The sequence below is a fragment of the Phallusia mammillata genome, chromosome 1 (assembly GCF_965637545.1).
Source record: "Phallusia mammillata chromosome 1, kaPhaMamm4.hap1.1, whole genome shotgun sequence".
Taxonomy (NCBI): Eukaryota; Metazoa; Chordata; class Ascidiacea; order Phlebobranchia; family Ascidiidae; genus Phallusia; species Phallusia mammillata.
In genome coordinates, this window is record NC_137252.1 from 25,768,004 (window position 1) to 25,781,711 (window position 13,708).

General features: G+C 36.0%; 2 protein-coding genes across 2 annotated transcripts; both read left to right on the forward strand.

The window, feature by feature from the left end:
• The first annotated feature begins 754 nt into the window (after positions 1-754).
• LOC145209321 (uncharacterized) lies at positions 755-1,984 on the forward strand. The gene is made up of 3 exons (XM_080079597.1): positions 755-1,246; positions 1,407-1,451; positions 1,799-1,984. Exons 1-3 carry the CDS (start codon positions 1,057-1,059, stop codon positions 1,903-1,905), a joined length of 342 nt encoding a protein of 113 aa, XP_079935723.1. The 5' UTR covers positions 755-1,056; the 3' UTR covers positions 1,906-1,984.
• Positions 1,985-8,257: 6,273 nt separating this feature from the next.
• LOC145209654 (deoxynucleoside triphosphate triphosphohydrolase SAMHD1-like) lies at positions 8,258-12,157 on the forward strand. The gene is made up of 12 exons (XM_080079936.1): positions 8,258-8,425; positions 8,490-8,605; positions 9,258-9,331; positions 9,611-9,736; positions 9,819-9,875; positions 10,011-10,175; positions 10,240-10,331; positions 10,765-10,873; positions 11,056-11,187; positions 11,412-11,501; positions 11,571-11,705; positions 11,776-12,157. Exons 1-12 carry the CDS (start codon positions 8,259-8,261, stop codon positions 11,863-11,865), a joined length of 1,353 nt encoding a protein of 450 aa, XP_079936062.1. The 5' UTR covers position 8,258; the 3' UTR covers positions 11,866-12,157.
• The last annotated feature ends 1,551 nt before the right edge of the window (positions 12,158-13,708 follow it).

Below are 13,708 nucleotides of genomic sequence, written 5' to 3' on the forward strand. Positions count from 1 at the left end.
AAAAGAAATGGACAGGATCCGTCAAACTAAGTTTGGAAACTTAAAAAAAAAACAATTGGAGCTTTTGTTGGGCGACATTTTCTGTCGTGTTATATGCAGACTAGGATGCAGGGGTGGAATATTTAGAGCAGGGGCGGGCAACATACGGCCCGCGGGCCGGATCCGGCCCGCGAGGTCATTTCATCCGGCCCACGACCATATCTTTGGTTTGCCAAATTGTATTATTAACTTTGTAACATTAAAAGTTAATCTACTCCTTACAAAAGCTCTCCTGTCGAGATATTCCGAATTGATATTACCGTGTTTCATAGGATTATAACGCCCAGGAGTTATCCAAAGCCAGATTGTTACATAACAGACAAGACTACAAGTGTTAATTGTGCGCAAACAATTGCCTTCTTTTGTCACTTGTGGCGTAATATACAAGCATCGCTTGTAAGATGAGAATAATTATACACTTTAACAGTCTCTGACCAGCTTTTGAATGGGATTGTAGAAAGACCATGTATTGGCACACCTATAAAATCGCTTCGCGGGCTAAGTTTGGAAAGACGGCGCTAGGGCATGTAAACTATTCGGCCCGCGCAAATCATTATTAGCACTCATCCGGTTCGCAGTGAAAAAGGTTTGGTGACCCCTGGTTAAGGTGGTCAAAAATCCGTTTTAAATCACTGGATAAATACGCAATTAATGTATCGATTCAGGAATCCGGCCCGCCAAGTACTTCATTTTCTCACATCAGGCCCGCCGATTGGAGAAGTTGCCCGCCCCTGATTTAGAGGAATGAGGCGAGATGAACTGTTAGGAAAAGAGGAAACTGCCCAAGGAATTTTTCAATTTTAGTTGAAAAGCAGAAAGAACAAAATCGACATGGTTGCATTGTTTTGTCCAAACTTGAATATGATCACCTCAAGGTTGCATCTGACCATGTATGGGCTTTTTTGAAACATAAGCCGGGAGAGAAATCTCAAGCTTTTCCATCATTGGTTACTGCTGGTGCTGAAATGGAAGCCACTACATTCAATAGGCTTTTCAAACTGGTTTTTATCAACGTAAATGGCAGTTTCAGCAACTGATGTCAGAAAAGTAATAACAACCAAAATGCGAGATGCTCCAGCAGAAGTTCAAAAAGCAGTTGCCAGGGCCGAGGGGCACTCAATCGAAATGGCAAATCGGGTGTATGACTTGTCTCATCCTTTGGAAATTGTTGAAACAGCTAGGATGGCTATGGAGGAGGTGGTTTCAAGTAAGCACCCATTTACTAATTCATTTTCAACTACCCAACAGGATTTTTCTTCAATAGTTTCTGTTTCGCAATTTGGTCAGTTAAAACCTTTTCATCATTATATTCTAGATGATATAAGTATGTTTTAATATGATATTAAATAGTTGTTTGTTTTGTACAGAAGATATATCTCAATCTCAACCGGATCAGGAGTCGTCAGAATCTGGTATGTATATGACTTACATACTACAATCAATGTTAGACAGGCATTTACATGTTATAAGTAAGCAATCTAGTTGTACATGGTGTGCTTGCCACCTATACAGTCATTCCATAACGACCATTGGGGTAATCTAACTTTATATTACATTATACAAAAGCAGCAATGCCAATAAATTTGACATAAGAGTCACAACTCAAGCATCTTCCTGCCATAAGAAGGAAATTTTAAACTAAACTCTGCAAGAATTTTGACTGTTATGTCAAATATACTGACTTCGTTATTTTTAGAGTTACGCTTATTTTGCACTAACTTAATATTATACTTGTCTAATTTCATTTACTGTGTCACAGAAAGTGGAGAAACAATCGCAACCACAACGTCAGAAAATCAAAAACTCAGCACTGGTAGGCTTGCGTTTTTTGCTTTTAGTATTTTATTTATGTCAATGCAATTTTAATAACTGACAAGTTTACTTGATTGCAACCAATCGCTGTCATGAACTACCTCTGAACATAGTGCATTGAAGTTGTCATAGTCCAAGTCATGGCAGTTATAATTGTATTTACAATTATTTATATTATGTTTCTTTCTTCATACCTAATGTCAGACACTCTAAAGTAGTTGCCTTCAACCTATAGGTAAACTCCGCTCCCTAGGGTCGTCTAAACCTTTCTGGGGTCGTGATATAAAGTCCCAAAATTCAAATAATTATCGAAAAACAAAACTATATTTTTTTTGTTGTAGTTCGAAACCCCAACTCACGTTTTGCAGTACAGCTTCGCTAGTGAAAATTGGTTGGCTTTACCGCTCATTTGATTGGCCAAATTGAATAAAACGTTTGGGTTGAGTTGTTGAGTTGAGTTCTAAATTTTAAAGGGGTATCTCACGTTGGTCGCTGAATGTAATATTTTAAGATTACATAAAAAAATAAGCACGCAAATTTACATGAAAATTAGTTTCAGCTTCAGCATTACTTCAATGAGTTCGCATGTTAGTGTTGATTTGGTTTTCTTTAAATTGGGGTCGCTTTTGAAACAGGGTTGGGAACCACTGCTATATAGTATTGTTTTTAACAGTTTTTGTCGCTGCACCCGCATTACACAAGGGAATTCTTGCAACATCAAACCAGCTAATTGTCAGATAAAGACAAGCAAACAATAGTTACATTAATTATCTTAAATTAAAGAAGAAAAAATAAAGCCGACCAGTCACAAATTGAGCAAGTGGGTATAACTGCTTCCACGTTTGTGAGAGTTGTGAGATTTGTGAGACCAAAGTTTGAATCCTAAATTTCTTTCACCCACCCGAAGTTCGATCTAAAACAACTCGGAATTATAAAGAAATTAGGAACTGTACTGTAAAATAGTGTTGAGTTTAACTTCCATACGTCATTAACCATATGTTTGCGCTTCGGTATTTATCAAATTGTTGAAATAATTAATTACGCTGATGAACCAAATAGAAATAAAAACAAAAGAATTTTTGTTGGTGCATTGTGTGTCTTTCTTGTTGCGAATAATTCCAGATTAATCATAAGTAGGCTGTAGTACTGCAAGACTATAGGCCAGGGCTGGGCAAACTTTTCAGTGCAAGGGCCGCATTCAAAAGTTCTAAATCTTATCGGGCCGCATAGTATTTCACCAACAGCCGCCAATTGCTTGCTTGTTTTTGTTTTAAAATAACTGGTGTAAAGAATTAGGTTTATATTATATATATACCATTTAAAGCCACCTAAAATGCTTAAATTATTAGTTTCTAACATGGTGCATAAGTTTAGCTAAACGAAGCTGATGGTTTATGACATCATAATCTGTATTGTGACGATTGCTGTGCCTGTTTTTTCGGATTCTTTGCAAACAATAAGCGGATAAACAGGCACCGCATATAGTTAATAGGCTGGTAATCTTTTTTCCAGTCACACGAAATCTGTTTTTAGCAGTTTAAAATAGTTGGCAAAATAGTTTTAGTTACGTCACGGCCTTCAGTGCATGTATTTTAATAAACATGGTCACAGCCGCACAAACCCGTCTCCGCGGCCGCATGTGGTCGTACATGCCTGATTTAGCCCAAATGTTAACATAGCATATTTTCAGCTATAAACATAAATTTGTTGTCACTTGATTGGACAAACATTGGTTGAAACGCTACAATTGTAATTGTTTCAAAATAAACAAGCACGTTGTTTTGTTAATAAATTCCTTGCGCCAACATTAAACAATGCGAGCCGCATTTAGTATCCATCTTTAGGTGTTGTGCGGGTCTGTGTTAACGATTCTGAAGCTATTTTTTGTCTGTTTGCAAAGTACTGCAAAGACGTAAACTTGATCCAAAGTGACCAAAGTTTTCGCGTCAACAGTGCAAAGTGGGCTGTATTTAAAAACGTGAATCGCTTTCACTTTTATCGAACGAAGAAGTTATGTCAAGTGACGATTTGTTTAAGAACGTGGCAGAAACAACAGGCTAAAGCACGAAAAAAGTATCTGTGTTAAGTTCCAAAGTATGGTACGGTTACAGATACTGCACATGGTATTGGTATCGGCAAGTCGCAACCGCGGTATTTATTTTTATTTTTTTTAACTGTACGCCTGTGCTTATAATACTATTCAGCGTTGCTCGGTAACTATCTTTTTAAAATTTACTAACATTTGGCGGGCCGCATGAACTTCTTTGCCGGGCCGCATGCGGCCCGCCCCTCCTATAGGCTTTGCCCACCCCTGCTATAGGCTTTGCCCACCCCTGCTATAGGCTATAATTTGGGCTGGCAGTTCGTGGCCTAAATTCTCAGAGGTTCTGTGCAATAAAGTTAACCTTTTTGATGTTATGTAAACGTAAACAATCAAGAAAAGACAGATAAAAATTATAATTATGAAAATAAATACATTTACAAAAGAACATGCCAAATATTTGTTACTCACTATAACGAAAAACACAATTTTACTTTTTTTCGTTTAATTAAGGTCCTTTTAAACCTGGTGGAGGAGTGTTTTAAGTTATAAATTATATAATGTACAAAAAAACTATAAAAAAAACTGGTAGCCTCATTGCTAAAGCGACAAAATGGAAAAAAGTAGGTGAGGTAGAATAAAACGTGGACATTTATTAAGCAGACGCTTTGACAAAACAAGTATAATTATTGAATGGATTAGACTACTTACACACCAACTTGACTGACTGGATCACAGTTATTTTGCAAACAACTGAGTCAAATAAGATTGCCATAAGGCGGATATGAAGCTATGCAAAGGTAGTAAAGTGCCCACGTTAGGTACTGCTGTGGATTTACTGTGGAGGTAGTTAAGTCACCACGTTGATTAAGGCACTTGTTGATGATGCGATTAGTAACGTTTCAATGTTGCGCGTAAAATCTAAACTCTACTTAGCAGCACGTGCAGCTAAAACCATTTGTGGCTCGGTGAATGTTCGGCGCAACTTTGTCGCTGATATATTGATCCTAATAGTGCCATAAAAAAATTTGGCTGTTCAGGTGCAAGCGCTGTGGAGTTTAGATTTTAAGCTAAATAAAAAATACTTTTAATTATTACACTAACTAGTTAGGTATGTTTTGAAATGTTTCATCCCTGTCAAACGCAATGAGTCGCTGAAGAAAATTAATAAATTAAAAGGGTTGGAAATTCAAAAATGCGCTGTTGAATTTCAGTAAAGTATGCTGTATTCTGCATTACATTTTTCTTGCAATTCCAACCACTGTTCCCATGCGACCCTTTAAAAGTTGAATAGGCGGCAACATACAAGTTTATTTCGGATCCACGGGACACATTGGCAAAGGAATACAAAACAATCTTTACTTGTAATGAAATACAATCAAACTTATGTAGCAACTAAAAAAAGACTTCAGTCAATAATTGCAGCAGTATAAGGATAAATACGTGTATAGCGTGTGGTGTGTGGGTTCAATATATTGAAATACCCACAACTAACTCTGTGCAACGTCACTTCCGCAATTGTATTATGTATACATAATACAATTGTATACATAATATTATGTATACATAATATTATGTATTATGTATACATAATACAATTGCGGAAGTGACGTTGCACAGATTTAAATGTGCGTATTTGTCATCGCGTTATGTTTCCTCCTGCATTCCCGGTCTAAGCTGAATATGTACCTCAGCAACACAAAAGTTTGAGTTATCAACTAAGCATTTTTGTACTTGTTGCGAATGATTCAAGATTAGTTACAAGTAGGCTATATTACCGCAAGACTAGGTTATACTCTGCGGTGGCAATTCGTGGCCAAAATTGGTAGATGTTCTGTGCAAAAAGGTAAACCTTTGTTTTGATGTTATGTAAACGGAAACATTGAAGAAAATACAGATAAAGTTTACTAATTATGGAAGTATATACATTTACAAACAGTGCACAACCTACACGATCTCATCAGTGCAGCTAGGGACAAGACCTAGGCGGTATTGGCAAGTGCAGCCATCTATAACGCCATTCCAATTGAAAGCTGAAAAGTCATCCCTTACCAATTCTGTTCGATGTCACAGCTTGGCATAAACCTTACAGGTTGAAACAGTGTGCACTGTCTGCAACTTAATTGGAACGATGTTTTAAAGTTGCTTACTTAGTTTGTTTGCAATACTCCTCGCATTAGAACGTAACATATGGTTCAATTACCACACTTGACGATTCCGCTTTTCGGTAATGTGCTATGGTGGGGTAAAAAGGGACGTTTGTAACAGAAAATTTGGCCTACTCGGCCATGATCACTTGATTGCGCCATAACTGAGGTCACCAGATAGAAACTAAACACAACTTTGAAATGGTAAATGCATAACAACATTTTAGTTTAATTGTTTAGTTTAATTGTTTTTTGTTACAATTTTGTTTTGTTGTGCTGTTACAACAGTGACAAGGGAATAGGAATGTTTTTGATGTGTTGGGCCAACCCTATTTTTATAGTATAAATATTTTCGAACTTTGTGTTTTCAAAACGTTTACCATGTGTTGTGTTATTAATACGTATATCAAGTTATAGTAAATGGGATACTATAGTATGATTCTTTTTTAAGCTTGAAGTGTGTAAACAAAAAAAATGTAGACACTGGCCGCCGTTGGTAAAATACCGACACATGTCTAACTATGAACAAACGCTTATAAAATGTTAGGTAAACTTCACAGATTTCCAACGCAACTTGTCGCGTTTAATGAAGTGCTTAAAACATACTGAACCTGTCGTCGTAATTTAACTTTTTACTCACTTCCTTTTTTGCTTATAGCATGCACCATGCCTAGCGTGAAGCATTTTACATCTGAAATTTAAAAATAATTTGTTTTGTTGCTTTTTAGTGTATTTAAAAAGTTAAAACTTATTGTTCGTACAGACAATTTGAAGCCATTATGCATAAGCTTTCCAAAGTAGCCCATTGGGGAGAAAAATTTGCTTTACGTTTTCCATCGCCGTTTACACTAAGGCATGTCTCTCGATGCACTTATGCGTCCCACCCTCTAAAAGGGTTGAAGGGCCAAGCAGCAGTTTTTGTTGCCACAGCAGTAATGGGTGCTGGAGGCTACGTTGTATATAAGGTCGTCAAAAGTGACCAATATATGAAAGAAATACTCCGACGGTTTAAAGACAATGGTGGCATCCCAAGCGCATGGAAAAGTGTTAGCCTGCAGATGGAAGGGGTGACTGAAAATAATGAAGTTGCAAACCGAAATAACGAAGGCTTCCGATCTGAAGAGATTTTTAAGAAAATTTATAATTGCCTTGAAGATTATTGGAAAGCTTTTAAACAACAAGTTGGTGACTCAATAAACGTCAAAATCAATATGTCCACAGTAGAATGTAAAGCAAACCATTATTTGGAAAATGACATCAAGCAAAAAACTGAAAAGGTAATATGTTACATGACACACCTGTGTACAGCCGAGCCACTTCGTCGCACAGATCACACAGGTCAATGCCATTTGAATCTTGCCAACTGTAATGGTAATGGCTTAAATATGCATACAAGCAAAGCATGTATAACTATAGGCTCACCAACTTACCGGTAAATAAACCAAGTTGCAACTTGGATTCGCTATAATATAGAACACGTGCTCTCAATAACAGGTTCTGTAACATCGAATGCTCAATTTAACTCAAGAGTTGACATATGTCAAATATATTCGTTAACAGTTTGAACATTGTCAATAAATTTCCTACTTACAGCATATATCCGTTAGTTATCTATTACAATAGCACGACAATAAATTTGACGTCACAAAGTCATTGTTGCCAATAGCGATGTCAGGATGATATTGCCCACACCCGTTCATGACAGTTTATGGCGCCAACAGAGGCGAGAAATCTTACATTAGGGCTTTCATAAGAGGAGACCCGCAGAAATGCAATGCACTTATTTACCCATTTTACGAAAACATCTGCTGCATTATAAAAATACGTTGAAGTGAAATTCGCTCATTTCGCCAAGAGCATCACAAGAGTTACTAGGCCCAGAGTTGCAAGCGGGCCCAAAATCTAGGCCCGAACCCGAAAGTATAAGCCCGAAGCCCGAAGCCCGGTCCGAACCCGAAACGTTTTTGAGAAGCCGGTTTAGGGCCGAAATTTTGATTGACAGGCCTATCCACGAAAGCCTTGCAACAAAGGATCAGAAATATAAACAGAAATATGGACAATGGCGTAAACAATATGCTTTAAAGTCGGGTGGGCATTAGGTCAAAGCCAGAGACTTGTTATGCCCGAACCCGGCCCAAAAAGCCCGGCCCAACTTGCAACTCTGAGTAGGTCACACATTTTAAAGTAATTTTAAAATACGTTTAATTCTTGCAAAGTTGATGAAGATTTTCAACGATCCTGTTCATGGCACAATGATTTTTCCTCCAAAGCTGGTGGAAGTCATCGACACTCCACAGTTTCAACGTCTAAGAAACATCAAACAACTTGGAACAACTTACCATGTCTACCCTGGTGCGTCGCATAACAGATTTGAACACAGTTTGGGGTAAGCAATGCCTTTTTAATACTTTTGTAATTAACTGAAAATTTCTTGCGCATTCAAACAACAGAACAGCCCACTTAGCTGGAAAATTCATTCGAATGCTTCAATTGAACCAACCCGAGTTGGACATTACTGAAGATGATGTTCTTTGTGTGGAAATTGCTGGACTCTGTCACGATCTTGGTAAAGTTCTAAGTTTGCATATGTAGCATACAAATGTCAGCCTCACGTGTAAAAAACATTCGCACGTTTATAATTTCTCGTAACCACTGTTTAATACAAAGTAAAATAATTGTTTATCAGCTAAACTTAATCAATTTTTGACTAATAACATAGCTCGATGTCGCGTGCTAAACGACTTTGTGTACCGCTTGTACAAAGACATGCATAACAATGTTTATGACTACTGTTATTTTAATTTGTCTCTTGTTTAGTATGATAATTTATGACTTATAAATATGCTTTCGTTGGGTAGTCAACAGTCTAAACCAGTGATTCTCAAACTGTGTGCCGTAAGAGATTTCCAGGTGTGCCGCGAAATATTTGCTGTTTTATAGTTTAAACATCCTCTCGTGTTTTAGAACTTTATGACGAAACACTGGTGTGTATGACAACGTTTTAAAGCTCATATTTTAGTTATTGTAATAAAAAGCACCCTTATGCACCAAAATAAATGAAAAATTAACATTCTTTGAACAACTTTTGTTATCTTAAATTGCGAAGTGTGTCGCGGAAGAAGTTTTAGTTTTGGAATGCGCCGCAAGCTTAAAAAGTTTGAGAACCAAATTCATAGCAATAAGTGACTTTTTTATTTGTTTTTCACATTTTTTTGCAGGTCATGGACCATTTTCACACATGTTTGACCAAATGTTTCTCTCGGCTGTAGATGGAAAAAACGAGCAGTGGCAGGTATAACTATACTCCGTTTTCATGTTAAAGCCACAACAAAACATAGATCGAAGTGATCTAATGTCGCCTTTTTCACCCCACGAGTAAAGGCTAACGAAGTTTGCGTTCCTAAATTTTCAAAAGCATTTAACACAAGGAACGTTTTATATTTGTTTTGATTAAGTGGTTGTAAAATATTGTCGGGTAAAACCCAAACATAACATAATCATAAAATCTGAGTTTTCGGAGTTTAAATTCGATAAATTATCAACTGGTTTGTATTTCCATTATTAATTTCAGCACGAGCAAGGTTCCTGCGACATGTTTGATTACATTCTGAGAACCCATAATATCAAACTTTCAAAATGCGATGAACGTCACACAAAAATGGCAAAAATGATTAAATTGATGATAAAACCACCAAAGGTATGTAAAATAGTTCTAAATCGGATATTGCCTTTTAAAATCATCTATGTTAAAGTAACAGACACTGTGATTATTTTTACAGAAAAATGGCCCTCAAGAAGACCGGGACTTAGTGAAGGAAAAACCGTTTTTGTATGAGGTAAACACATAATTAATCATGCGTTTGGTTAGTGATTTTCAACCCGGGTGATTCATACGAGCATGAAACAACCCAATCGAAATTGTGAAGTTAGTTTTCTTTAAAACTTTTTGTTGTTGTTGTGTTTAAAACTAGATCATATCAAATGAGCGAAACAAGGTTGATGTTGACAAGTGGGACTACTTTGCTCGCGACTGCCACCAGCTGGGCATTCGAAATAGCTTCGATCATGAGAGGTTTATGAGATTGTGCAGAGTAATAGAAGTAGATGGGGTGAAAACTATTTGTGCACATCAAAAGGTAAAATTTGTTTACCAAAGTAAATTTAATTGTGATGGATCTAGTATATTGATGTTTATGTCAGGAAAGCAAGAACTTGTACGAGATGTTTCATATAAGGGCAGCTTTGCATAAGCGTGCATATCAACACAGAATCAGCTCTGCTGTAAACTTGATGTAAGTTGAACACACAAATTGATTCTAACTTATAAAACCTCCATATATAACGTCAAGAGTAGGAATTTTAAAATATATAAATTATAATTTAAAGCAGAATTTGTAAACTTATTTCTAGTTATAATTTGTAAATAATTTTGTGATATTTTGACCTGCTGCAGTATTCCTGACATTTGCATCATTTTAGTTTTTTTTACAAGAACACACTACCAACAACAAATTACAAACGGAAACCTAAAAGCAACAAACAAACTTTTTTTTCTGCTTTTTCCATCTTATTGGTTTCAAACAAATTTGGTTATTAACAGCCTTAATAGTAAAACAGACAGTTAGACTAATGCCATACTTCAGCCTCATTAGCTGTATACACCGATTGTTGACAACAGAGCTACACAGAAGATTTAACAGCAGTGTATCTGTTTATACTACTTAGGATTTGTGACGCTTTTATATCCGCTGAAAAGAACGGCTTTTGTGTTGGTGAGTACAAAATGTCCGAGGTGATGGAAGATATGAAGACGTACACAGATTTTGATGACAATGTAAGTGAAAGTTTAAACTTGTTTGTCGTTTATTTATTGCTTTAACCCCACTGCGACTGGTAATTCACTTTTACCAACATTTTGAAAAGACGGGGATTCCTTGTTTTAGTAAAGATTTCAGTTGGTGTGCCTTTCAATGCATTATATTGTGTAGTAACTAATAACAGGTATAACCTTAACAGATCATTGACCGGATCATGCAATCCAAGTTGGCTGGTATGGAGAAATCTCAGGACATTTTGAAAAGAGTTAAAAGTCGCGACTTTTACCGTTTTGTGGGATCGAAAATAATACCACTAAGTCAAAAAGAAAAGGTACGTTTTGTGTAATTCGTATTCATCATGTTAAATAAGAAAATCTTTCTATGTGAAACATATAGGGAGAACCTTTGTTTAGTGTTACCAACCGAAATAAAACATGTATCTTTTCGTACGTTACCTTTACTACAAGCCAGATGTAAATTTCTATGAAGTGTAACATATGTGTAACATAACAAAAAAAAGCTCAAGCAATGTCTTGACCGTTATAAAACTCGCAGTGTGATGATCGCAAAGCAATTGCTGAAAAAATTGCAAACATCGCTGGTTTACCCTCGGACAGAAACGTGCACGAACTTGTTGCTGTTAACGTAAGTGTTTTCGGTATTTAAAAGTAAGATGGATGTCAGATTAAATAAGGAACCCTTTGACTTTTGAAGGTGGCAAAATTTGACTACGGCATGAAACATAAAAATCCATGCGACGAATTTTACTTCTACGCGAAAGAAAAACCGAATGTGGCATTCAAGGTGAAATCTGAAGAAGTTTCAGAAATGCTTCCAAAAGTCTATGGGGTTAGCAAACTTTTTTCAATTGTTAAAAAGCCACCATTTGATAAAAAAAATTGCCTCAATGTTTGTTTAGGAATATGAGATTCAAGTATTCTGCAAAGATAAAGTATACGAGAAAAAGGTCAAAGAAGCATTCAAGACATGGGCAGAAAATGTTCTTTAAATACATAAATGTTTAATAATACTTGCTTCTTATTATACAATAATTATTAAAGATCATAATTATGTTACTTTAATCTAGTCTGATTATATTAATATTAACATGTATATAGTTTTGTGGTAAAGCTATCAATAAAAACTCATTTGATATGTCAACTAAACAATTATTTCGACTGATTCACGAAAGTGGTATTCGATTAGTTTTAATCACATTTCAGATTTGCACGTTTGTTTGCTTTGCCTCTGTAATTGCATTGATTGATTAGTAATTTTTATTGTAGGAACGTAATAAAGTGGAATAGTTACCAAGCTGCAGTGGTGATTTTAGAAACCGTTTGTTTCGGCAATAGGCAGTAAGTTTCAAACTAACACAAAAATATGAAAAGTGGTTTCAATGATATTATCATACCAAAGCCTCAGTTTGTAGCAAAACGTTTTCTGTATCACTGAAATTTCTTAATTAAAATAGCAAACATTTCTGAAATTGACATTTACATTATAGGTAATCTGCAGACACTGATTAGACCTATAAGATCATTGTAGATGGTGACAAGGCGAAGGCCGTATTGGCTTGTGTAACATGTAGGACGACATTTCAGTTCGTTGGAAATAACAAGATAAAAAGCCATGCCTCACAAATTCTGTTCGATGCCACCTCTAAGCAGAGTGGTGAGACCTAAATAAATTTATCACAAGCACTCCAATCTTATTTTTGATGAGTGATAGATTGTAATAAGTTAACATACTAAATGGAGAAAAAGACGTAAAAGATTAGGAAGCCTCTGCATGTACTTTATCTCTGGGTAAGCCTTTGCCCAACACAGTGTCACACCTAATTTGTAGTTTGTCAGTTGGAAAAATACAACTTTCGTTTTAGTCGAAGAGATTTACAAGCTTTTATAGCCTTTTTGTAGACTTTTGTTATGATACTTTATTATATGGGCGTTTCCATACTTTCGTCATAATACTTTAATATTTCGAATGTAAATTACACAAGCAAAATCAAACGTAACTAAATATGAGCAAACCGCTGTCTTATTTTACAATATATAAGTCCGATACTAATTTACATTTTAACGGTTGTTTAAACTACGGTACTATACCCAACATGCATAGTGCGACCGTGCAGAAATCAGATTTACATTTATCCGCAAACTAGTTTTACAGGATTATGGAGGTGTACAAAAATTTTGATCACCTCCGACATAGACTGTTAGCAGAATAGGTCCATTGTGCAATTATATCTAGACTATCTTTATGTTGTTATGAGATGTACAATTAGAAATATCTGATTATGTTAACTAAAAGGATACATGCCACCAAAGATTTGGGTCAATATTGCATAAATAATTAGTTTGTAAAAGCATCAAGCCAATATATGATAAATAACCTGCAAACAGTGCAAACTGTTTCGACCTACAAAGTATCATAAGTGTGACTGGTGACAAGACATAAGTCATATTGGCTAGAGTAGCCATCTGACGGTAGTTCAGTTTGTTTGAAATAATAACCAAAAGCTACGCCTCGACCAGTTCTGTTCGATGCCACAATTAGGCATAAACCACAGAGGAAACGAACGAGACCTTATATTATAGTTTAAAACTGACGGGACCTTATAGTTTGAAACACTGTGTGCTTAATTAGAACTGTATTTTGAAATTGCTTACTTACAATGCTTTGTTTGCAATGCTCTTCAAATTACAACGTAACAGATCGTTCAATTACGTTGTCACAGTATTTACACTTGATGTATTGTGCGCAACAGTCTGCTTACATATTGGTTGATTATTTACGAAACCGTATTATTCGCATACAAAATAAAAAAAGATACACTACAAAGGTAGGTT